The 26,381-nt window shown below is 43.7% G+C and overlaps 2 protein-coding genes across 2 annotated transcripts in view; one reads left to right on the top strand and one right to left on the bottom strand.

The window, feature by feature from the left end:
* The window catches only part of Myo95E (Myosin 95E), an 81,973-nt gene extending 78,867 nt beyond the window's left edge, over positions 1-3,106 (top strand). The window contains exon 26 of the mRNA XM_069323672.1: positions 85-3,106. Coding sequence (XP_069179773.1) covers positions 85-208 — 124 coding nt within the window. The 3' untranslated portion in view covers positions 209-3,106. The remainder of the gene's footprint in view (positions 1-84) is intronic.
* A 13,398-nt stretch (positions 3,107-16,504) lies between these two features.
* On the bottom strand, positions 16,505-20,545 carry LOC123748649 (uncharacterized). Its single transcript, XM_045730812.2, has 5 exons — positions 20,390-20,545; positions 19,845-19,922; positions 18,736-18,946; positions 17,853-17,918; positions 16,505-17,532 (listed from the first exon to the last, which is right to left on the bottom strand). The coding sequence occupies exons 2-5, from the start codon at positions 19,908-19,910 to the stop codon at positions 17,420-17,422; spliced, it is 456 nt and encodes a 151-aa protein (XP_045586768.2). The 5' UTR covers positions 19,911-19,922; positions 20,390-20,545; the 3' UTR covers positions 16,505-17,419.
* Positions 20,546-26,381: the final 5,836 nt, after the last annotated feature.

The raw sequence follows: 26,381 nt of genomic DNA, 5'->3' as shown, positions 1-26,381 counted from the left end.
ATGCTTTCGTTCGGTAATAACTGTGGTTTAGACTGACAGCTGCAGTTAGCGAGATTAACGAAGTCATTCTTCTTCTTCCCGCAGGTTCGATGCTAACTTCGGCCAGCACTCCGTACTGTTTACCTTCAAGACAGCTGGCCTGGCCGAGGTGGCTCCAGGGCAGATCCGCATCATGAGACGACACAACCGGATGGAGGTGCTCTTGTAGGGGCCTCTCTAGTCTGCTGGTGCTCTTGTAGGGGTCTCTCTAGTCTGCTGGTGCTCTTATACTTCCTCTCAAGTCTTGAGGGGGGCTTATGTAACGCCTCTTAAGTCTGGAGGTACTCTTTTAGAGCCTAGACTTACGTGCTCTTGCAGGGCTTCAAACAGTCCGGAGGTACTTTTGTAGGGTCTCTCAAGTGTTGAGGTGTTCTTGTAGGGCATCTCAAGTCTGGGCGTAGTATTGGAAATCCCTTTTAAGACTGGAGGTGTTCTGGTAGAGCTCCTCAAATCAGAATTCGGGCTCGTAGGACGTAACAAGTCTTGAAGTGTTCTTGTAAGGATTCACAGGTCTTGAGGTGGTCTTAGGCTTCACAATAGTGGAATCGGTTGATCTTATACGCCTTCGCAAGACTAAAGAATGCTTTTGTAAGTCATATCAAACCTTTGAGGTGAATTTGTGGATCCTCTCACGGCAGGGGGGGGGGGGGGCGTGTGTAAAGCTGGTCAAAGCCTTAAGGTACTTTTAGAGATGCTCTTGTAGGACGTTTCAAGTGGTCTTGTCGGGTCTGTCGTGGATAAAGGTAGTCCAGTGGGATCTCTAATGTCTGTAATGGGCTCTAGGGTTTCTCAATCTTCGAAGGGGGGGGGGGGAAGGGGGTTCTCGTATCTTGTTCTTTCAGGATTGGAAGACGGATTTTCGTGATCTATCAAACAAGGAGGTGGATTTTTAGGGTCTTCTAAACATGTAGGTGATCTTGTATTGATTATCAAGCCTGATGGCCTTTTTGTAAGGTCTCTCAAGACTACAATTATTCTTGTAGGTCTTCTCAAACGTGAAGTTGGTCTATTAAATGTTTTCAAAGCTGGGCGTGGTCTTGAAATAGTTTAGTAGGTTTTGTTTGGGCCCGGAGGTCTCTTTAAGTAGACGAACTTAAATTTTCAGATCTTTTTGCGGGCCTTTTATGCCTGGAGGTCTTCTTTTAAGTCCTTTCAATCCTGGAGGTTTTCTTGCAGGGCCTCTCAACTCTGAAGGTTTTATTGAAGGGTCTGTCACATCTGGTAATCATGTTGGCCTTTCAAGTCGTAATAAGTTTTCAGATCGTAATAAGGAATCCTTCACCAATGAGCAGATCGTTCATCTAATAGAAATGCTCAAAGCTGGAGTTTGTCCTGCAGACCTTCAGAGAACAGGTGTTCGTCAAGGAGAAGCTCTCAAACTTTTTGGTCTAAAAATCGTTTTGCAGCTCCTCTAAAACATGAAATAACGTTGTCGGTTTTCTCAATCACGGAAGTCGCTTTGTTGACCAGACCACACACTAGAAATTGAAGGGACGACGACGTTTCGGTCCGTCCTGGACCATTCTCAAGTCGATTGTGATGAGGACAGGTAGGGACAGGCATTAAGACTCTACAAAGACTCTACAAAGACCCTACAAAGACTCGCTTTGTAGGGCCTCTTTTTTATCTTTGTAGGCAGTTATGTGGGTTCTGTAAATCTTGGAAATCATCTATTATATTAAGCCTCAAGTTTATAGGTAGTTTTGTGAACCTTATAAAGGCCGCAGTGCATCTGTGGGATGTCTTGTACACTCCATCGAGAAAGGTACTTTTGAAAGTGTGGGGGTGTGGGTGTGTGTATGCAAGGCTGTGACAGTTTGTTTCTCTCTAACAGCCTATTCGAGTAATCACTGCTTAGAAGCTCTCCATGGAGGCCACACTGGGAGCTCTGAGAGGCAGGGGTCAGCAAGCTTGAGACTCTCACAAACAACTAGGGGGGCCATTTAAGGCTTTTATCATGAAAGCAAGTTCTCTAGGCCTCCGAAAACAAGAATATCAACTTTAACACTTTCATGAGTCAATTAGGTCAGCACGAAAACTCCACGAATCTAGAAGGTCGACCAGTGAAGTTCCCACGAATCAAGAAGGTCGACCTGTGAAGTTCCCACGAATCAAGACGGTCGACCTGTGAAGTTCCCACGAATCAAGAAGGTCGACCTGTGAAGTTCCCACGAATCAAGAAGGTCGACCTGTGAAGTTCCCACGAATCAAGAAGGTCGACCTGTGAAGTTCCCACGAATCTAGAAGGTCGACCTGTGAAGTTCCCACGAATCAAGACGGTCGACCTGTGAAGTTCCCACGAATCTAGAAGGTCGACCTGTGAAGTTCCCACGAATCCACAAGACCATTGGACACCCGCCATTACAAACAGAAGAGGGACAAGCGGATGTCACGCCTTCAGCAGGTGTTGAACCTTTTGCTCCTGGTGTGTGTGTGTGTGTGTCAAGATACTGTTCAAAGTTCAAGTTTTTTGTCTTGATCTGGAAGTGTCACATTACCGTTTAAAGCTGGACCTTTAACTTAATTAAGTCTGACACTAAGTCAAGTTTACCGATCGGAGTTTACAAAGTGACGGTTTATCTCTTGGCAAAGCACTTAGCTGCAGATCTGACACAGACTACAAGCTACTACTGCAGGTTGAACAGCAGTATATGTGTGTCGTGACTGATCCGTGAGGCGATATTATCAGTGACTGATTTGTGAAACGATATTATCAGTGACTGATCCGCGAGGCAATATTACAGTGACTGACCAATGGATTGTTGTGTATGTGTGTGTGTGGGTGCATTGACTGCCCCGTCTAGTGACATATGCAGTGGCGGAAGCAATAACGATCATTGTGCAATGAAGATTGTACAGTGAACATTGCGCAGTGTACAGCAACATAGAAGTGACTGTAAATTTTCCTTAAAGAGAAAAACAAAATATATAAATATATATATAAAACGGGTTTTTAATCTTTGTACACTCAGCTGTTAAAAGGATATTACTAATACTGAAGATGATGATGATGATAATAATAATAATAATTGTAATAATAATAATAATAATAATAATGATAATAATACATTTTTTTTACATGTACATCCTCTTATAATGTACTGGAATGGGGGCTTGAACTTCAGAATCTAAAAATATGAGGCACTGACCTAGCTTGGTGGAGAACTGTCCTCTCACTCTCTACTCTCCCCTGTAGTGTGTGGTACTCTCTCTCTCTCTCTCTCTCTCTCTCTCTCTCTCTCTCTCTCTCTCTCTCTCTCTCTCTCTCTCTCTCTCTCTCTCTCTCTCTCTCTCTCTCTCTCTCTCTCTCTCACTCACTCACTCACTCACACACACACACACACACACACACACACACACACACACACACACACACACACACACACACACACACACACACTGCACACCATCCTCACACACCTGTACAACACACACACACCATATATATATATATACAATACAACTGTGGATGAAATATGGACACCAAATTGCAGTCTTTTTCAGAAGTGATGGAAAAGATTGGAAAACACGTGGGAAGGTTGGGTTAACCAGCTCCCAACGCTGCTTGACACCCCCAGTTGTGTGGTGAGGACGTTGACAGTCACATGACTGCTTGACACCCCCAGTTGACACCCCCAGTTCCACAGATCTTCATTGAGAGAAAGTTATCTAAAAATGTACAGATTGATAAATGATGGGAAAGAACCCTTCCAGTTATTATCTTTGTCAGGAACACGATGGTTGGTTGGCAAGGAGCGGTAGTGTAAAGTGGCTGTTAGAACAGTGGGATTCTTTAACAACTCATTATCAAATCGCTTCTTCCTTTTGTGGATAAATATGTTGTAAGGTAATTATTTTCAATGTACTCTGATCCCAAGTACTCTGAGTATTCAATGTACTCTGAATAATACATATTTCACATTTCTCAAACCAATCCTAAATGATTTTGAAAGGATGAATTTACTCTATCAAAAAGATGAAGCAGATCAAAGACTTCAAACTGACTTAGAAAACTTCACTCTTAGAATGCTCAGAAGAATCATTTATCCTGATCATACAAAGCTTCATGTTAATTTGTACAACAATTCCATATATCTGCCCCGGGAGAAAGTTGACTTTGGTTACGAATTTTCAACACTTTTGGCAATTAACAGACAAAACAATTTTGTAACCCAGGAAATTGAAATAAGTTTATTGAGGTAAAATACACACAAAGGGATGAGGTAGCTCAAGCTATTCTCACCCCGTAACCCAGGAAAAGTTTCAAAATATTCAAGAAAGAAGCCATAATGTTTTAGTAAAAGTTTGCAAATAGCTTCTTTCTCGTATTCTAAGTAATGATGAAACTTTCAAAAAGGTGAAAAATTGGTCACCTATCATATGCCTTAGCCACACACGGCCACCATTTTCAGAACTTAGTACTAGCTGGCCAATCTAAGCTTAGTGAAATTGAAAGTCAGTGGCGCCTACTGTTAACCACTGACTGGTCCAACAATTGTGAGGGACAAATTCCTACATCTGGATCGTCATTTTGAACCAAAGCAAGAACTGCCAAGAACGCTGCTGGCGAGCCCATACTGATTGACCTTGAATCAGTCCACTACGGGCTCACCATAGCCCGTGCTACCTAGAACTTTTTGTTCCAGGTAGCGAATCTTAAACAACAACAACATGATTATTGACCTCGCTGAGTTTGCATTGAAAATATACTGCTTACCAATCAGTAATGCCCTGGTTGAACGGGTATTTCAACCCGTTGAACACAGAGTAACAGCTGTGAAAACTAAACTGAGAAATCGAATGGGACTTGAACTTTTGACATCAATCTTGAGAATCAAAACTTATCTTGAGGAAAACGGAACTTGTTGCTCATCATTTGAACCACTCGTGTCAATGCTTAAATATGAGTCTGCAATATACAGGAACGAGCTTGTGGATGCAGATCAAGAAGATCTTCTTGATAATCTTCAACTGTAAAGACGTGGCAGGACTCCACATCCACTATGCTTTACACAGCAAATACTGGTAAGTTATCCTATTATCATATTTTTTAATATATATATGCAGAGATAATATTAATAAAACAATTACAATCGTGTAGTGTACTTTATATATAAAATTATATTAGTTTGAAACCCGTATCAGTCACTCAACACAAAATTAGGCTACTCCTATTACAAATTCGCTACTTTTAGACCATCAGCTCGCTGCTTTCAGCAATTTAAATCTGGCAACCCTGTGGTGTAACTGGTGGGCCAGCATCCGCCGCTTGTACATGATAATACATCCGCCACCTTTACCACCAGGCAGCCCAACAGCCCCAGGAACACTCACGTCCTCCCAAGACATACAACTTGCAAAATCCCGCACGTCCGCCCAGTAGGGATTTTGCAAGCCTAATATGAAAATAGGCTTGTCGGAGGCAGAGCAGTCGAAGAACACCTCGAGCGCTTCCTAGGCCTTCTATAGGCCTAATAGTCCTAGGCCTTTTATGTTTATTTTATTTTTTTGAGATATATACAAGAGTTGTTACATTCTTGCGCAGTCACTAGTACGCGTAGCGTTTCGGGCAGGTCCCTGGAATACGATCCCCGCCGCGAAGAATCGTTGTTACAACCAAGTACACATTTTACTGTTGCGTTAAACAGAGGCTACAGTTAAGGATTTATAGCACATATATGTGTTATATTAAGTAATCTCCTTTCATGCCCAATCGCTGCCTGACGATAAGAACAAAGGTAACTGCAAAAGACCAATTGGTCCATACGAGGTATGTCAACAAATGTTGGCAAAGTATTTAACAATCATCAGCACCCATGATGATTGATGGTTTAACAGGGCACGAGTCAACCATGTTCCTGTAGCAAGCAGCGCTCCCCTGACCCACTTGGCTGACGCCATGGCTCCGACCTCCACACACTCTCTGGGCTCCTCCATCAACATAATCCTAAATTCTCGACTATTAGACGATCCCGTCAAGACGTTGCTTGCTCTACCTTGACCACGAGGGTCAGCTCTGTAAGTATGCCGCGGCAACAAGTTTGATTTTGAGTGGTTGAAACGATAGGGAGTCCCTGAAATAAGGTGAGGATCGAGTTCAATGTATACAAGGTCGTCCCTCCCCCCAGCAACGCCTCGCGCCGACCCCCAAAGATTCCTACATACAATTTTTACGTACCGTGTATTAAAAAAAATCGTCATTATGTATGCTAGATTGATGCATAGTTATCCCTTAATTAGGTTATGTTAGGTATTTAGGTTCGGTTGGCAATTGTTTGGATTTGTAATACGGAGGTACGTTTCGAACAGAAGACCTCGGCAAAACACTTGAAGAAATGTTCGAACATCAGGTCTGAGCCTTGTGTCAAGTGTTTTTCATTAAAAACTCTGGGTTTTGGCGATTGGATTTAACGTTCATGAGGCCGGGCTACAATTAGCAGCTCGTCTTATAGAGATTAACCGATTTTCCGTTAATCCCGCAGTTTGTGAATGTGAAATACAGTATGCACCACTGGCAACAGATGCCGCTCGAACACTTCTCCGTCCACTGTGTACGAATCTCACCTCTCAAAATGCTTCACCCGGTACTGCAAATACACATAATTACCAACAAAACCAAAAGATCTAGCCTAATTATATAAATTATAATATACAGTAATATTCATATTGGGAAAAAAATTATTTCTTGGTCACCCCTTAAAATTCACTAATACGAGAGAGAGAAGACAGCAGGGGTGGGCGAGCGTGGCCAAGGAACTTGACTGAGCTCTTTGAGCCCAGCCATTACATGCTAACAAATATTACTACGTCTTGGCATAATTAATTCACATGATCTCTTGACGCACACGACGTTACAACATAACTAGTCGCCATTTCTTTAAACCAAAATAATATATTACTTTTTAGAAAAGCAACATCACTAATATCCTAAATCATTAATTAAATCGTACAAACGCATATAAAATATGGGTCTGCAGTCTTTTTTTCAGCTTATAAGAGAGTTTATGACTGCTAAGAGTGGTCATTAGCAGGCTTGGCGTGGATCGGTAGGTTAAGTGGGTTGCTTAGGTTCGTGCGTTTCTAGTTAGGTTAAAACATTGGGTTTTGTACGTTGTAACACAGGAATGGAGCAGGCTGGCGTATCACCATACCTAACTGCCCTCTGTTGTCTCAGGGAAATGTGAGGAGTCCGTATAAGGGTTCACAAGGTCCAGTGATGAGCTATACCGTGATCATGGCACTTTAGGCTATATTTACAAAATAATAGAAGCCAAGAGTAAATGTTCTTTTCCATAACAAATTTTTTGCTAATAGAAATAGTTCACCCCATAATTAAAGTTGTCAATTATTTCAGTAATTAGAGGCACACGTATTAAATTATTCATGGTAAATTAAATGCTGCTGATTAAACCAATGAATTTTAATTGGAAAGTCTTGCCTAACTTTAATATTTTCCACATTAAAATACCGATTATACTTTGAAATCACTTCGTGATATAATGTATAAAAAATATAAAGCACAGTATTATAGATTAAATCCTTGCCTAACCTCACCTAGACCAATGAGTATACATTCCTGATTTTAATGTGATGTAATAATTTTAGCAATTTATATAAAGTGCATTACTATACTTTAATTAATGTGTTGTAGATCTTATATTTACCGATAATATGTTTACCTGGATAATATTATAAACCTTGGGAAGCCTGAATTACTAATTAAATAAGAATGATGCTGGTAAAAAAATTATTTATATATTATATCATGTTTGTGGTTATTTAGTTGGTACATATATTTTATATTGTAAAAGCTATGAAAGAAGTTGTCAAGCTTGGCTTTATAGTCTAAGCAAAATTATATATATATAAACAGTATTTTTAAAGCCGCCTCCCCTCCCTCCCCGTCTGAGAGGCGAACCCTACACACGTTTCGATAAATTCTGTAATTAAAAGATTTACAAATAATATGCAACGCTTTATACACCATCAAAACGACAGGTTACAAGTTATTATAAATAAATCATAGGGAATATAAGTTTCCAGAGAACATGGTTTTAATGAGGTTTTCAATAAATTAAAAATCACTTTCATTAAAACGTAGACACGTTTTAATGAGGCTTTCTTGGCGTCAGTTGAATTACCCAAAAGCCAACGAAGCCATCCAATGGCCATTAGAATTATGTTGATAAAGAAGAAATATGAAACTTGTTCACTACAATGTTGGTGCTGAATGTAAAACTTGAAAAAAAGTTATTTTACTTGGAAATAAACTCATTTTTTATATGAAAATAAGACGCAAATTAGGTAGGTGACCCCCGATGAATGGGAGCAGCGGTGCAACAAATATCGATGTTTATTACATATTTGTTTATAATACTTAATGGTTTTATTTGCCATCTGATTGACATAAATATAAGCGTTATTTTGACTCGATTTCAAGGAATATCATTTTTGTATGTAAAGACGTAGTTATGCATTGCCGGTGTAAAGAGATTTTGAAGCTATCATAATGACTGGTCTCCGGACAAGTAAGATCACCTTGATAAATCGTGCTCAGGGTTCTTCTGATAGTTCTTAAGAACCTTCGTGAAACAGCCACGTTTGGAAAAAAACTTGACGCTTCGTGAATCTAGGTTCTGATCATTCAGCCCATCCTCTAAACAGACCCAAAAGTGCAGCCCGTCCTCCAAACAAAGACCCAAAAGTGATTCCATGCACCCGCCAAACCCCCAGGTGTTTATGAATGGAAAAACGGTTTACACACTCCCATCTGATTTGTTCCGGAAGTGTTCGAACGAAGAGCTTCACTGACGAATTTTGTTCGAACCACAACGCTGTAAATACTTCACCTACGTACTACAAATACAAATAATCGCCAACAGAACCTAAACACCTAACCTAACTTACTTCTAACTATACATAGAATATTAATGTATAATAATATTAATGTATATCTGCGAACAAATCAATTTTTAACATAGTATGTTAAAATCAACCCGTCCTCGACTCAAGTCCATTACATCCAGCGGTCGACCCCACAGACGCATTCATAAATTTTAATATGCTGTTCATTCAAAACGGGAATTTTCTCAAGTATAAATTAATATTATAATGGCATATTGTGCATATATAGGCATAGGTTAGGTTAGGTGTTTAGGTTCTGTTGGCGATTATTTGTATTTGTAGTACGTGGGTGAGCAGGGGTGAAGCATTTATAGCGTTGTGATTCGAACAAAATTCGTCAGTTAAACACTTGTTCCGGATATGTTCGAACGTCAGCAGTTGTGAGTCGTGTGTAAACCGCTTTTCATTCATAAACAGGGGGTTTGGCGGGTGCATGGAATCACTTTTGGATCTTTGTTTGGAGGACGGGCTGGTTAAAATTGATGACTGTGTCTGGGGAGGACGACCGCTGCTTTAAACAGCCTAGTGTATGAGGCCGGGTTGGGTCATTAAAGGTGTTGGCAACTTCCACCACCAGGGGGCATCGTGACATCTACGACCTTTGGGATAAGATACATATTGCATCGTCTCTAGACCTTGATAAAAATAACTTTTATAAGAACAATTTGGCTCGTATTTTGATATAAACAAATGTAGGCCAAGGCACTCGACCCCGGTGGAATTGTGGATTATCAGCCGAGTACCGCAATAGCCTCGCGAACGTTCATCCCCCCCCCCCCCCCCCCGCGGCAGGACAACACTACAGCAGCTCAAATTTTGAGTTATAACTAAAAAAATACATCCTACTTTGCATATACTTATTTGATCTTGATTCTCGTATTGTTGGTTGAGCGGGTACATTGTTCACACGATGATGATGCTGACGATATAATTCCTGTTATCGGGAACAGAAGCCCGTACTGAGATTTATCAACGTCTCTCTAAGCGTGTGGCCCGATTATTGGCTCTCCAGGATACAACTAACAACAGCTGTTTAACTCCTGGGTACGTATTTGCTGTTAGATGACTAGTAGCATCGGGTGAAAGGAAACTCGTTCAGCCGTTTGTCTTGGCCGGGGATTGAACCCGGGTCACTCGATTATGAGTCTAGGGTGTACAAAGTATTGTGCTACAAGTCCTAGAGTTCTGCTAGTCTTGTCATCCCTGAGACAGCCAACCTTAACCTACAGTATTTTCCTAGAACACGCCCCACCAATCGGTTTACAATCTGCAACAGGGGGGGGGGGGGGGGAAGAGCTAGGAATTGACAACCAATCGGTTCTCCTGGGACACGACTGTAGCCCAGACCAAATCGGTCAGGAGGTTCTGTTTACTATTGTCACTGCCGCTATTTTGGTTCCGAATGAGCACCGTTATGGTCTTAAATGCCTTAAAATAAAAGAGTGGGAAGACGTATGTGCGGTGGAGCCTACCGCCCTCGCATACTAGATAACTTCTAGAACCGCTTGCAGCATCTGTTTAACCTACACTTATCTTCAAGTGTGACGGGTTGTGTTAAGTATTTGGGTTATTTTATCTTGTAGTGACGTTTCTGATTAGAATTTTTAAATACGGTTCGTCGGTGAAGGCATTTGGTAGGGTAATATTTTCAACGTTGTTCAGTTGTCGAGCAAAGAATTTTCTTTGTTCGACCGCTGAATTAGATTCGACTGCTTAAATGATTACATTGTAATTCCCGTTGTCGGAGATGAAGCTTGTACTTAGGCTTATCGAGGTCCTCCCCCCCTCTCAAATCAATTACTGACTCTCCCCTGGATGGAAACCCCAACTAGGGTGTTGTGGGGTTGTATACCACAATATATATCGCCCTTCCCCAACCTCCCAAATCCCATCCTTGTGTTTCACTCTCATTACATGTGAGCCTCTGTTGATAAGCGAGGCGTTACATAGTTGTTTTCTTTGAGAGTTTGTTAGTGTGTGTATTGATTTCATGCTGTTCAATGGGTCTTACACTCTCCACAGTTCTCTTGTTATTGCATTTATCTGGGTTGAAGTCTAGAAGCCATCCTAAACTTTCGAGAGTACTGACGTTTTTGTGGTATTCTGCTTGAAACAGTCCTCCACTGCGTGTACGGGCTCGCCTATTTGTGCCTGCAGATCGAACTTCAGCTCTTGGACCCCCCCCCCCCTGCCTTTTTGCAATTTTTATTTACACAGGTACAGGAACAGACGACTGCCGAGAGCTTTTCCTTCCCATAGCTCATGATAAGCCTTTCGCACTTTTTTTTTTCCTGGAATACGACCCACAAATCCTTTAACAACCAGGTACCCAATCATTACTGGGTGAACAGAGGCGTACAGTTATGAATTGGCGCCTAGTCAATCCTCCCCGGCTAGGATATGAACCTGGGCCAAATCGCTCGCGAAGCGCGGGGCGAGTGTTGCCACTGCGCCACAGGGACTGTAATGGTTTTTTAATGCAATGATACTTGGCCCATTCACCTACTTTTAAAATTATGAGTGGAGTTCGCCTCTACATCCTGCTCCTTCAATTAATTTCATTTTCCCTTTATTGCTCTAGAAAACGTAATATCTCATTAGCTCATGATACTTATCAAGATTATTGCTTCTTGTTTCCAATCTGTTAATCTCTCTCTTAAGTATTTTATGTATCTTCCTCCGCCCCCCCCCCACTGTCTCTTTCCAGCGGCATCAGGTCTAGTTCTTTCTCTTTTATACCCACCCCCCCCATCCCTCGCAATTCTGAAACGAGCCTCGTTGAACACTTCTGAACATTTTAGAGTTTCTTTGTATATTTTTTAGATGTCCCGCGATGGGACGGAATACTAAAAAATTGGTTTTGCATAGGTGGCGTCCAGCGATCTAATTGCCTCCTTATTCAGGTTCCTGCATGATAATCTCACTTGTTAGTGTTGAGTATGCTGCTGCTGTCCTATTTGCATGTTCCTCTTGAGCATTTGTCTCTAGCCGTTACAGGGAGGTAGTGTACCTTCATCGTGTACCGGCCTCTTGGTCCTGTCACCTGTTCCCATTTCCATCACGTTGCACTTGCTGGTGTTGAAATCCAGAAACCATTTCTTGGAGACTTACAATTCTCATCTATCTCAAGTCTTTTTCATTAGTTTGGCAGTCTGCAAATATTGACATGTAAGACTCGACTCGGGTAGATAGTTGTGTTCTCACCTAGTTGTACTCCCCTAGTTGTGCTTGCGGGGGTTGAGCTCTGGCTCTTTGGTCTCGCCTCTCAACTGTCAATCAACTGGTGTACAGGTTCCTGAGCCTATTGGGCTCTATCATATCTACACTTGAAAACTGTGTATGGAGTCAGCCTCCACCACATCACTGCCTAATGCATTCCATTTGTCAACCACTCTGACACTAAAAAAGTTCTTTCTAATATCTCTGTGGCTCATTTGGGCACTCAGTGTGCGTGCGTGCGTAGGAGGAGGGGGGGGGGGGGAGGTGTAGAGGGGAGGTCACCTCGCAACAGAGCTCTTCGTTTGTACAAAAATCAATCATACCAACGTTATCGGCAGGTAATCTTTACATGTTACCAGCTGTTCTGTTCTTATCGGTGCTGGTACCCGCGTCGCCCACCACCCACCGCCCTCTGCCCACCGCCCACCAGCCACCGCCCTCTGCCCACCGCCCTCTGCCCACCGCCCACCACCCACCGCCCTCTGCCCACCGTCCACCAGCCACCGCCCTCTGCCCACCGCCCACCAGCCACCGCCCTCTGCCCACCGCCCACCAGCCACCGCCCTCTGCCCACCGCCCTCTGCCCACCGCCCACCAGCCACCGCCCTCTGCCCACCGCCCTCTGCCCACCGCCCACCAGCCACCGCCCTCTGCCCACCGCCCACCAGCCACCGCCCTCTGCCCACCGCCCACCAGCCACCGCCCTCTGCCCACCGCCCACCAGCCACCGCCCTCTGCCCACCGCCCACCAGCCACCGCCCTCTGCCCACCGCCCTCTGCCCACCGCCCTCCACCCTCTGCCTATTATCGACTCATTTCAGTGTGGATGAGAAAGTTATAAATAGGATGGAAATATATGGTAGAAAGAGACAAAGGTGCAAAATAAATCCCCAATGAACCGCGGCGTCTACATTTGCCCTGCCTTTGCTGCGAATACTTCCATTGTTGCCGTTCTTTTCGGACTAGAAGGAACTTATAAAAACCACCTGGAGATTCAAAATTAATCCCAAGTGCATTCTTTTAGCTTTCATGACAGGCTACCACTTTCTTCAAAGCTTCCTCTCTCGCCGTTCGTTTAGTTTTATTTTCTGTTCGACCTGAGTGGTCGTTCTTCCCTCTGGTCTTGACTCAGGCCTTATATCAAATCTTTGTCGTGGCGGCGAGGACTCGCCTGTCGGCCGACACCAGCTCCAACGTGCACTCGATCCCGTGTCGTCCTCGGCCACCAATCATGGCTTTCAAGTTTTCTACAACCAAGACTTGTGCAAATCAAGTTCAAGTATGTTTATTGAGATAAGAAAGAAATACATCTCAAAGGGATAGAGTAGCTTAGGCTATTTCTACCCACCATTTGTGCAAATGACTTGTTCGGAAGCATGTCATTCTTCGTCCTCATTTAAGGCCTTTGCTTAGCTTTATCCCGTACTTACTGGATAGGTAACACCTATTAACTCTAATAGCCTGTGTTATATAGGTAACACAGACTATTTTTAGTACACCAGTTATTGGCCTTAGAGGATTTATAAGTCAAAATGCGACGTGCTGTTAATACGAGAGGACTGTGGGCTCAGATAAAGGCTTCATGGAAGCATAATCAGTCACAGACTTCCTTAATTAATTCTAAATGGAATGCGTCAACCGTCATTTTTGTTATCTATATAAAAAAGATAATTTTTCTTATATTTTTTTGTATTGCCAAGACACAGATACAAACACATGTTCATACTCCTGAGGGAAGATTTTAGTAGCGATGGTAATGGCCATATCTACCACCGCTGCCTATAATACCATATCAAATTACCCAAGTTTCCTTTTTACCTCACCTCGTCCTTCTCTCCCTACCCATACTTGCTAGTCATACTCTTCCTCACTTGGGATTACCTCACCTACTTCCTACCTCACTAAAGCTCGCTTAACCTTACTGTATCACCGAGCACTGCCCCCTCCCCAACCTCCCTTTTCCACGTGTAAACAGGTTCGCGAATAGGCTTTGAAATGTGGAAAACCCGCTTGGCAAGGGCAGTCAGTGAAGCAAATTCGCTGGTTAAGTATCGAGTATAGACCTCGACAAATTAGTGAGAATAGGTCCAAATAACTGCCTCGAATAGGCTCTCTACAAATTCTGTTTATGTCTACAAACCTGTACGCGACCTACGGGCGCCAACTAGACTACGCTTCTGTGTACACAAACAGCCGAAACATCATAAATAAACTAAAAACATTGACATTGTGGGATGGGTAATCTGTAATGTGACAGAGGTCGTTGGTGATCCGTGGATAACGACTGAATCACCTGATACACAATCTAACGAGTCAATAAATGTCTTCGCGAACCACACAACAGACAGAGTAGGTAATTTATATTGTAGTGACTCGCCATGGGTATAGTTAGACTTGTTAGGAAGGAGACCACTTAAGCAAGCTAATAAGTCTTTTTTCACTTGTGTCCTCCGTGTGAAATAAAAATGTCTACATTTTAATACTTGCGTGTAATTAAAGTATCGTGATGTATGCATAAGGAGCGCAAATAACAACTTTCTTGCAATAATTTGTCTGGTGTGTGACAAGCTTGTCAGTTCATACTTCAGGCGACTGTGGGAGCCCTTATCACATTGGCGCGATACTGATACTGTATCGCAGGAGAATCCACATGTCACACATGGTGAAGTATCCACGGTGACGCACGAGGCCTTGGCGTCCCGGCTGCCTGCATAGCTCCTGCCGGCTGTACGCCCAAGCTGTGCACTCTGTTGCCGGCTGTACTCAGATTGGAGCGCCTATCTAGATATAGCCACCGGATTCCCTTCTATGACATGTAATCGGCTCGTGTGTGTTTACACCACAAATAAAAGAAGTATAGAATAACAGTGATGTTATAAGACAGAGAATGTGAGTAAGACGGAATTAGACAGTTGACTTGGGCAATGCTGGAACAGAAAAGTCGTACGCGCAGACCAGTACGAGTCGGGATCACCACACCAACCGATGGATAAAAGACTAGCACTGCTATCAAAGACTAATTCATAATAGTACATTTATGTAATTGGCAAAGTCTACATAAAAAACACAGTACATTACGTAAGTCACAATAACCACAGCGTGTTTACCTGTCAGGTGGTGATCACGTGGACTTATCATGGCGAAGATGAGGTCGACCACATCTGGTACTATTCCCAGCTTGCTGTGCTCTCTTAGGGAAGGTTTCCAGCGAGGGATGTATTGACGAGTCAAGCCAATCTTGGATTGACTTGACTCGTCAGTATGTCTTTGGCTTCGAGTTATCTCCTTGCCGAGATGTACTAAGGTAATTGAGCTTGTCTAGAACTAGGGTGTTGAGGGCTAAGGTGTTCAGGGTAATGGTATTTGGCGCTTAATTATTTTCGTTTTTAGATTCATCTACTCTGAACAGAAAGTTCCAAGCAGCCCCAGCTATGGTGAGCCCTTCGTACTTACCTGGCATAAGAGATGTACGTTGGAGCTTTAGCTTAGGGGTTTGTAGTTGAGGTTAAAGCTTTTTGTTCTAGGACTAATGCACTTGGGTGTCTGTACTTGCCTATCAGAGACGATCAGTGAGATCTAGCTCTTTATGCCTCAATTCCTAACTTTTCATACTTGATGCGCTCTTGTTTCTTGTCGATACACCTTGAGGTTGTGTACTGAGGTGACGGCAAATGGGGTAGAAATTCCGGTTTGTCAAATGCCAATCGTGATGTGATAAATGAGTGCATGTTGAGCTAGTCACCCCCGTGCCTGTTGGTAGATAAGTCTCGGATTGCTGGCTTAGATATCTTTTACGTTTCTTCCATTTAACTTCTTTTGCTTCCTCCTTAGACATGTCGAGGGTATTGTGTGATATGTAAATCATCCACATCTCTGTAGTCATGTTCTTAAATATTGTTCATCTTCACTGGTCGATACCATCCGTCTTGTAACTTGTAAGAATTTCTGTCAGTGCGTTCAGATCTCCCTCTCTTTTTTTTGTCATGTGTTTACCATTGCAACGTTCACAGTATAAACGTTCAACGTTCAAACCTTTGCAACGTTCAGTCTGGATGTTGTGTTCTGGATAGGGGTGCTGGGAGGATAGGGTGTGTGAGGCTAGGCATGCAGGGTGTGGAGGGTTGGGTGGGCTGGCGACTAGGTAGCCTATAACTGAGAATTAGGGTATTTGGGACCCGATGTTTGGGGGGGCTTTCGGATGTTGTATCTGAGGCTAGGGAAATGGGCGCCCCGAGCCTTTGACTAGGATGGGTATATGTGGATAGTGGCTAATGTATTTGATCTCAAACTTAATAAAAATCGGGAAAACAATTATAAAGCTTCTTGGGCGAATTATAACATATTATTTTTATTTTTTATTATATAATCATATAAATAAAAGTGGGCACATGATTACGTATTTTTTCAAACTGCCTTAATTATTGGTAATAATTATAAATAATTACGGAGTATTTTACTGTACAGTATTTTATACTGTATAATTATGAATAATTATACAGTATTTAAACACACACACGATCTCCACATACAAGAGTCTCAGAGGAATTGATTGGGTAGATAAAGACAGTTTATTTAACACTCGCAGACGATGCATAAAACATGTATGTATGTATAAATTAGGAGAGAACCATTTTCCGTTAAAACTAACACAGCCGACGCGTCATCATAGCCTAGTGAGCGGAGGTCGCGGCCCTTGCTGGTCTTGGAGGCGACGGAGCACTTTACACACGCTTTCCTTCAGATTTCAAATAAGATAAAAATATACTTTCGTTTGGAGTTCATCGAAGTTCAAAATGGCAAAAGTGGAACAAAATGGAACAGCATTTTCTCTCGTCTGTTCATGGACTAGTCTCCATTTTGATCATCAGCAGGTTTCAACCGCTGCTGCATTAGCAACGGGCCCAGGTTTTGTAACAATGCTGTTTAATACAGCTTTTTTCTGTTTATAGTCGCCTGTTTGTCACTGTTGCAACCTTTGTACTTAGTGTATTTTCAACCTCTTGAGTTAATAGCAATGATTCATATTCCTCCTTTTACCCGTTTTTGGCTCTGTTCCTGTCCAATTTTATGTTTTAGTCCTATTTTTTGCCAGGCCAAATTTTAACAATACCTCTTTCACGATTTACGACAATTTCGAGCTCGTTCCGGCAATGATTCTGGCCCACTCGTATCCTATTTCAGTCCCGTTCAGTGTACGGGTCCCAACATCTAGACCTGTGCGGTGTTGCAGTTTTCGGGCGCCTGTGTCAGGGCAGCTCTAAGCGAAGCACAGCATTTTCTTGACTTTCATGAAGTAGATCCCGCCCGCGATGAGTGCCACGCCAGCGATGGAGCCTATGACAATGCCAGCAATGGCACCCCCGGACAGCTCTGTCATAAGGGGAGAAAAAGAAAGTCTTTTATATGCAGAAATCACAATAGCGTGATGCATCAAATGAGCAAATCCACAAGGGCCGTGACGAGTATTCGAACCTGCGTCCGAGATGATCCGAGACGCTGCCATGTCGTAGCTCAGTCGATTAAGGCAGCGTCTGGGATGCTCTAGGACGTAGGTTCGAACCTGCGTCACGGTCCTTGTGGATTTGTTCAAAAGAGTCTTTTTATGGGAAGTTGTGAGGGTGTTAATGATTTCTAGGACGGGGGATTTGTGTTACATAACTTTACAGAAGCAGAGATAATCGGGAACTTACGTTTCGGGCTCGCTGTAGTGGTAGTGGTGGTGGTGGTGGTGGAGACGGGCTCCTCGGTGGAAAAGTCTGAAAATAAAAGATGGTAGTTATAGCGTGTTAGAATGTAAGTGCAATTTGGAGTGTACTTCTACTAAGCCGCCCCTCCCGCCTGTGGGGGAGGGGCGCACTCCGCCCACCTGTCCTGTGCCTTGTAAACTTGTTTCGTTACTGTGACGACTCCGGGATAACAGTGATCTAATCAAACACCACCATTGTACTATGTTGACCACCATACAATTGTCAGTCACTAAATGTACACAACTCTTCACCAACATACACTCGCTGTATACAACAACCATATACAATCACCACACAAACCCCCAGCACTGTTATACAATCACGTTACTGTTGTATTATCAAGGTCCCCCCTCCACGCCCACTTCCTGGACAATCAGAAGTCTGTAACACAAGGAAACTGTAAGATAAGACACCCCGACAGTCCCCAACAGCTTCTTGCTGACTGTCACTTCCCTAAGGACATCACTGCATCAGCGATCACTCCTAAACTGACTCGCACTCGGAACACACACTCTCAACGTGTGAATAAGACTGAAATCCAGTCACCCGACTGTCTGAAGACTCTGGCACGCAGCTGGCTTCAGCTTCATCCACTACATGGACATAATTGTAACTGGGCATTATAGCTCTTAGCAGCCTCGTAAGGACTATCGGTACTATTACTACGAACCCCAAGTCTTAGTGTAAACAATTGAGTGTTATTATATCCTTCGTCCCCCACTTAAAAAGAAATTAGAGAGATACTTAAAAGCCCGTAGAACCCGTAGCTTTCCGAGAGATACGTATTACACATGGGAACACATGATACAAATATATATATATATACCTGTTGACCCGAAGTCTATGGTGCTTCCCGTGGTAGGATCTCCCTCAGGTGTGGTACTACTGCCAGTTACGGTAGAACTGGTGGTGTCGGTAACAGTGGAGTCTCCCTCTGCGGTAACAGTGGAGTCTCCCTCTGCGTTAAGCCCTCGACTAAGAAGACTATAGACGCCTGGCCGGTCCGCCAGTCCGGCGCTCAACAGAGGCTGTACCTGCTGTAATACAAGGGGGAGAAGCTTGTACCTGCTGTAACACAAGGGGGGAAGGAGTCCTATCATGTCCGGGCTGCTATCGTCAGTACAACGGCCTTCAACACCATTGTTAATATCAAGCTCATTGATGTTGGGCAGGACAGCAACACTAGGGGGGGGGGGGGACAGGACCCCAACACTAGGGGGGACTGAGGGCAGGACAGCAACACAAGGGGGGGCTGAGGGCAGGACAGCAACACTAGGGGGGGCTGGGGGCAGGACAGCAACACTAGGGGGTGCTGGGGGAAGGACAACAACAATAGGGGGGGCTGGGGGCAGGACAGCAACACTAGGGGGGGCTGGGGGCAGGACAGCAACAATAGGGGGGGCTGGGGGCAGGACAGCAACACTAGGGGGGGGGCTGGGGGCAGGACAGCAACACTAGGGGGGGGGGGCTGGGGGCAGGACAGTAACACTAGGGGGGGGGGGGCTGGGGGCAGGACAGCAACACAAGGGGGGGCTGAGGGCAGGACAGCAACACTAGGGGGGGCTGGGGGCAGGACAGCAACACTAGGGGGTGCTGGGGGAAGGACAACAACAATAGGGGGGGGCTGGGGGCAGGACAGCAACACTAGGGGGGGCTGGGGGCAGGACAGCAACAATAGGGGGGGCTGGGGGCAGGACAGCAACACTAGGGGGGGGGGGCTGGGGGCAGGACAGCAACACTAGGGGGGGGGCTGGGGGCAGGACAGCAACACTAGGGGGGGGGGCTGGGGGCAGGACAGCAACACTAGGGGGGGCTGGGGGCAGGACAGCAACACTAGGGGGGGGGCTGAGGGCAGGACAGCAACACAACACTAGGGGGGGCTGGGGGCAGGACAGCAACACTATGGGGGGGGAGGAAGACAGCAATATTACTCACCAGGGCGAGAGAGACGCTGAGGACACAGGTGAGGGTGATGAACAAGGTCTTCATGGTGGCTCTCATGACTTCACGACCCTGGGAAAGATAATTCAGTTCTTAGTAGTTCACATTTTAGTTGGTGTCACCCACGGCGTCACTGCTTCAACCACTGGGGCCCTTCACTCCGCCCGAGCCTGGTCATATTTCCGGAGTCTGCCCCCCACTACATCACCACCAAATGTATTCCATGTGTTTACTAGCCTAACTTCAGTGAAAAGAAGGTAGTTATTCGGCTGTATTCTGGTGCGCCTCGTTTGGATTATTGTATCCAGGCGTGGAGACCTGATCTTCAGGAAGTTATGGCTGCTCTGGAGAAAGTTCAACACCGGGCGACAAAAATCATCCTAGAACTTAAGTTGACTCTTAACAAGGCAGGTTGAGGGCCACGAGGCTACCAACACTACATACCAGGCATGATAAGGTCGATCTCATAAAGACGTGGACACATGTATACCACACTCACGGACCTCCAGTACCAGGACACACATGTGTTCAACACTCACGTAGAGAAGAGTAGACGGTGCTTGACGCGTGTGAGACGGAGGGTTGACCAGGAGCAACTGGCCCGCTTGCTGATGGAACGCTTGTGGTACCACCGGCCATTTGAGGTTGAGGTCTTATCATCTGTGGGCCTGACCTCCCCCCCACCCCCCGCCCTCTATGCTTCAATCAAACACTACGTCAACCCTTGCGTCATATTAGACAATTTGCGTTTGTGTTTATCTAAGGTTTGTACCAATAGGTGTCTATCTTCTGCCGTGATGCAAGGTGAGAGGAGAGTGGTGTAGAGGGAAGGGAGGGGGAGAGAGGGGGAGAGAGTAAGAGAGATAAATGACTAAATCCAACGGCTCACTTAGACATTGTTTTTGGCCTTGGTAACGCATACGACCGAAAAATGACGTTCTTTGTTAAAGGACAGGTTTGTAGCACTATTCTTGGTGGGGAGTGGGAGACGTCTTAGTTCAGAGGCTCCCAACCTCTGAATGCTCCATTCCCATTTAACCATTGTTCAGTATATAATCCCCCCCCCACACCTTCCCAAGATACTCTTAACTCAAAAGCGGCATTCCAAATAATATGCATATATGTATTATTGATTTTTTTTTCTTTTAGTATAGACTTAGTTCGTGAGGTTGGGTTGTCTCGACGGTCCCGCCTCTAGGAATGTTGTTGACTTTGGGGAAAAATTACATGCAATGGGACCCGTGTCCATACTCTAGTGAGTCATCCATGTTTACAAATCCGAACGCGTGTTCCTCTGTTCGCTAAGAACTGATGAAAACCGTTCCACGAATATTTTATTAATTATAAGTATTCGATGAATGAAATTCATCCAAACTTTGTATGGTCCAGGGAAGAATATTGGCTGTACATGGTTCCAACTCCCGAGCCTTTAGGGAGGATTTTGTAAGTGTTCATAATAGTTTTTGTAGTTTCTCTCTTGGTATGATTACTATTTGGTATGATTATAGCAGGCAGCACACTGCTGGAAACTGTGTGTGTATTCACCTAGTGCTCGCAGGGGTTGATCTCTGGCTCTTTGGTCCCGCCTCTCAACTGTCAATCAACTGGTGTACAGGTTCCTGAGCCTACTGGGCTCTATCATATCTACATTCGAAACTGTGTATGGAGTCAGCCTCCACTACATCACTGCCTAGTGCATTCCATCTGTTAACTACTCTGACACTGAAAAGGTTCTTTCTAACGTCACTGTGGCTCATTGGGGTACTCGGTCTCCACCTGTGTCCCCTTGTTCGCGTACCACTCGAGTTAAAAAGTTTATCCTTATCTACCCTGTCAATTTCTGAGAATTTTGTAGGTGGTGATCTTGTCTCTTCCAGTGTCATGAGGTGCATCTCACGCAGCATATATGTGTAAGCTGATCAGAATTACATTTCACCTTTGTAAATGCACATTAATGACACTGTAAAAGACACATCGAACACTTTATGTAGGGCAGACGTAAATCTGTGTATCTATGTATTTACGTATGTAGCTTAGCCTAGCATTTTAAAAGCACTATACAATCCCCTTCTGTGGTTGATTGTTCAATAAATCCCTGAACTATATGTTTAACAAATCTCTCACCCTGTCTATGGAGGACAGAAGAAAATGTATATATATGGTGGTTAGCATTGTAAATGTCTGGCCACGTCTGTGGTACGGAAAAAAAAGAAGCCTTTCCTCGTAGCTCAAGCCTCTTAGTTCTGGGACTAGCCTAGCCTGTGTGTCTGTGTACTACGTCTCGGAGTCCGGGTTCTTAGGGGACCCCAAGAGACACGGGAAGATAACCGTAACAGTTAAGATAGTCACAATGTAGAACTGAAAACAGCTGATGCCTTTTCACCCCACAAGTTTATAAACCCATGGAACCGCCTACCCGCCCAAGCCGTAAATGCCAAAACTCTGCTTTAACTCAAAGTTTTTTTAAAGTTCAACTTGTCAAAAATCATCAGGGCAAATGCAAGGGAAAGGGGGGGTGACCTTTTGGACAAGCCACCGGCTTCCTGTCCTCATTGAGGCCAGTGTTAGTGGCCCCTCGGGTCAATATTACCGTGATATGTAGATCATGTGAAGACGTGGTTCCTGTTCTTCGCTAGAGCAGCGATGAGTATGTACCTCAACTAGACAGGAATGAGTCATGTTGAGTGAGTGTTGACTCGTCATGTGACCCAACATACGTCAGAGACAGCTGTGGGGGGGGGGGGGGGGGAAGGGGGGAGTCGGCATGAGTGATATCAGGTGTGTGTGTGTATCTGATTGCTCAGTCAGGCAATATTCCGTGTCTCTGACGCCATCTTTAATATATACGTCACGATATCATAACGATAAAGACTTGTATTGACAAGTCGCAAATATTTATATATTTATTTATTTATTTATTTATTTATATATACAAGAAAGTAGTTTGGGAGTTAAGAGAGAACATAGAATTTAAGTTGGAATTACAATCTTGTAAAGCCACTAGCACGCATGGCGTTTCGGGCAAGTCCTTAAACTAGCCTTAGAGCAAATCCTTAAACTAACGGAAAGTTTTAGAGAAATAAGAGTAAAATTGATAAAAAAGTGTTTAACAGGTACTTTACAGCTTTACTTTACAAGTACAGATGATTTTAAGTAGGATAATTACAGTAAAATTGTCAAAAAAAATTTTTACAGGTACGATACAAGAATTTTTGACACAAAAGCAGATCAGAACAATACACAATAATAAACAAGGAATCCTAAGTACAATTAGGAAAACATCTCAGGGTTATACATTGGATCACTGAAGCACAATATGAGGATCATTACAAGGAGTAATGCAGTAGAATATGCACTCAATACAACACCCATGATAACAGGTGATATCTAAGATTACAATGGTGAAGAATATGGCTTGGGTACAAAGAATGGGGGACTGGGTAGCACTAGAAACAGTGCGAAGGTAAAGCTCTAGGTAGAAGACTATGAAGATGAAATTAGGTACTTTATGGTTTTATTTTTGAATAAGTCAAAAGTTGGACAGCTTTTCAGTTCATTAGGGAGCGAGTTCCATAGACTAGGTCCCTTTATTTGCATAGAGTGTTTACACAGATTTAGTTTGACTCTTGGGGATATCAAAGAGATATTTATGTCTGGTGTGGTGAGTATGTGTTCTATTACATCTGTCCAGGAAGAGTTTCAGAACAGGGTTTGCACTTAAAGGGTTTTATAAATGTAATTAGCACAAGAGAATGTATGGAGTGAATTTATGTTTGGCATGTTTAGGGATTTAAACAGGGGACCTGTGTGTTGTCTGAAAGTAGAGTTTGTTATTATTCTGATAGCAGATTTCTGCTGGGTGATGATGGGCTTGAGGTGGTTTGCAGAGGTTGAACCCCCAAGCACAGATACCATAAGATAGGGATAGATAAGTGCATAATAGAGTGAGAGGAGAGTAGAGTAGGATACATAATATCTGATCTTAGAGAGTATACCAAATGTTTTAGAAACATTTTTTAAGTTATGTTTTATTATTTTTATTTTTTTTTATTTTTTATTATTTTCTACCACAGACGTGGCCACACATTTACAATGCTAACCAGCATATATACATTTTCTTCTGTCCTCCATGGACAGGGTTAGAGAAGTGTTAAACATACAGTTCAAGGGTTTATTGAACACTCAACCACAGAAGGTGATTCGGTGCTTTTAAAATGCTAAGCTAACCTACATACGTAAATTTTAAGTTATGTTGAATGTGGGTGCTGAAGTTGAGTCTCTTGTCTAGGTATCGGCCAAGGAACTTTCCATCATTTTTATTGCTAATGTTTACATTATCTGAAGCTGAATTGCATTTGTGTAATTGCTTCCAAATAAGATGTAGTAGGTGTTTTCTATGTTTAGTGTGAGTTTATTGGTTGACATCCATAAGGGGAGTTTTTTCGCTTGCTCCTCATTTTTCAATATCGCTTCTCATACGGACTTGACCATCAAGCGAGTACTATGGAAAGTATACAAAATAGTGATGATAATTCCGGACAACTGGAAGGGCAGGCTGGAACACCCACAACACTGGCATGGAACTAGTAAAGCACAATACAAAAAAAGTTAGTCCATATAATTGTGGCGAGACTGTTACCAAAAGATATCTGAGAAGAGAGCGAGGCATGATCCCAGTATACAAGATACCCAGATACATAGAGCGGGGGACAGAACGAGATAAGAAAGGTTCAAAAGTGGCAAGTTGCATCTGGTCTGACAGCTGCGTGGACAGCGCTTCAGATTCGTAGTCCTGAGGTTCCGGGTTCGATCCCCGGTGGAGGCGGAAACAAATCGGCAGAAAAAAGATGTAGTTTCTTTCACCCTGATGCTCATGTTACCCAGCAGTAAATAGGTACCTGGGAGTTAGACAGCTGCTACGGGCTGCTGCTTCCTGGGGATGTGTAACGAAAAGGAGGCCTGATGGTAGACCGGGCCGCGGGGACGCTAAGCCCCGAAATCATCTCAATATAACCTCAAGATAACAAAGATAGCAAGGGTTATGGTGAACCCGTAGTGAACGTAGCTGGCACAGGAGCTGGGCAGTAACTCAAGATGAGAAAGGTGGAAATATTTCTTTGGTACACGGGTACTAAGTTAAAATGTTAAGGGTGGGCACGTCAGCCTGAATTCCTCATTCTGAGAGACGGTGATAGCGAGCGGTTATCTCGTGCGCGCCGGCGTGAGGTGACACATGCTACTCCAGGAGCCCGAGGCGTTATCTGTTAAGCAGAGGCCAAAAACATCCAGCTTGCAGAATATCTCTGGTGTTCCGAATTTGATTAATTGGAGATAGAGATATCTCCAGATAGCCGAGCGGGCTTCGCGGAATATATATAATCTGCGCCTTGAGGATAAGGTTACTGGTATTTGAACCATTTCCGATTTCAGTCTACTTCGGCGACCTTTGACCCCGCCACCAAACATGACCTCATAATTATATATTATGAATTTCCAACTTCAATTATGTGTAATCACGTTCAACGTGTGCTTCAAGCATTGATTGATGCTCGTGTGCTTCAAGCATTGATTGATGCTCGTGTGCTTCAAGTATTGATTGATGCTCGTGTGCTTCAAGCATTGATTGATGCTCGTGTGCTTCAAGTATTGATTGATGCTCGTGTGCTTCAAGCATTGATTGATGCTCGTGTGCTTCAAGCATTGATTGATGCTCGTGTGCTTCAAGTATTGATTGATGCTCGTGTGCTTCAAGTATTGATTGATGCTCGTGTGCTTCAAGTATTGATTGATGCTCGTGTGCTTCAAGCATTGATTGATGCTCGTGTGCTTCAAGCATTGATTGATGCTCGTGTGCTTCAAGCATTGATTGATGCTCGTGTGCTTCAAGCATTGATTGATGCTCGTGTGCTTCAAGTATTGATTGATGCTCGTGTGCTTCAAGCATTGATTGATGCTCGTGTGCTTCAAGCATTGATTGATGCTCGTGTGCTTCAAGCATTGATTGATGCTCGTGTGCTTCAAGCATTGATTGATGCTCGTGTGCTTCAAGTATTGATTGATGCTCGTGTGCTTCAAGTATTGATTGATGCTCGTGTGCTTCAAGCATTGATTGATGCTCGTGTGCTTCAAGCATTGATTGATGCTCGTGTGCTTCAAGCATTGATTGATGCTCGTGTGCTTCAAGCATTGATTGATGCTCGTGTGCTTCAAGCATTGATTGATGCTCGTGTGCTTCAAGTATTGATTGATGCTCGTGTGCTTCAAGCATTGATTGATGCTCGTGTGCTTCAAGCATTGATTGATGCTCGTGTGCTTCAAGCATTGATTGATGCTCGTGTGCTTCAAGCATTGATTGATGCTCGTGTGCTTCAAGCATTGATTGATGCTCGTGTGCTTCAAGCATTGATTGATGCTCGTGTGCTTCAAGCATTGATTGATGCTCGTGTGCTTCAAGCATTGATTGATGCTCGTGTGCTTCAAGTATTGATTGATGCTCGTGTGCTTCAAGCATTGATTGATGCTCGTGTGCTT

Source organism: Procambarus clarkii, chromosome 13 (assembly GCF_040958095.1).
Source record: "Procambarus clarkii isolate CNS0578487 chromosome 13, FALCON_Pclarkii_2.0, whole genome shotgun sequence".
Taxonomy (NCBI): domain Eukaryota; kingdom Metazoa; phylum Arthropoda; class Malacostraca; order Decapoda; family Cambaridae; genus Procambarus; species Procambarus clarkii.
The sequence above is the reverse complement of the archived record's forward strand: the minus strand, read 5'-3'. Positions and strand labels throughout refer to the sequence as shown.

Excerpts from the sequence above, each read along its gene's own strand:
- LOC123748649 (XM_045730812.2), bottom strand. The coding sequence starts at position 19,910 with ATGAGAGCCACCATGAAGACCTTGTTCATCACCCTCACCTGTGTCCTC. Across the intron at positions 18,947-19,844 it reads TCAGCGTCTCTCTCGCCCTG|CAGGTACAGCCTCTGTTGAG; the intron begins GTGAGTAATATT and ends CTTGTATTACAG. Across the intron at positions 17,533-17,852 it reads CACTACAGCGAGCCCGAAAC|AGCTGTCCGGGGGTGCCATT; the intron begins GTAAGTTCCCGA and ends CCCTTATGACAG.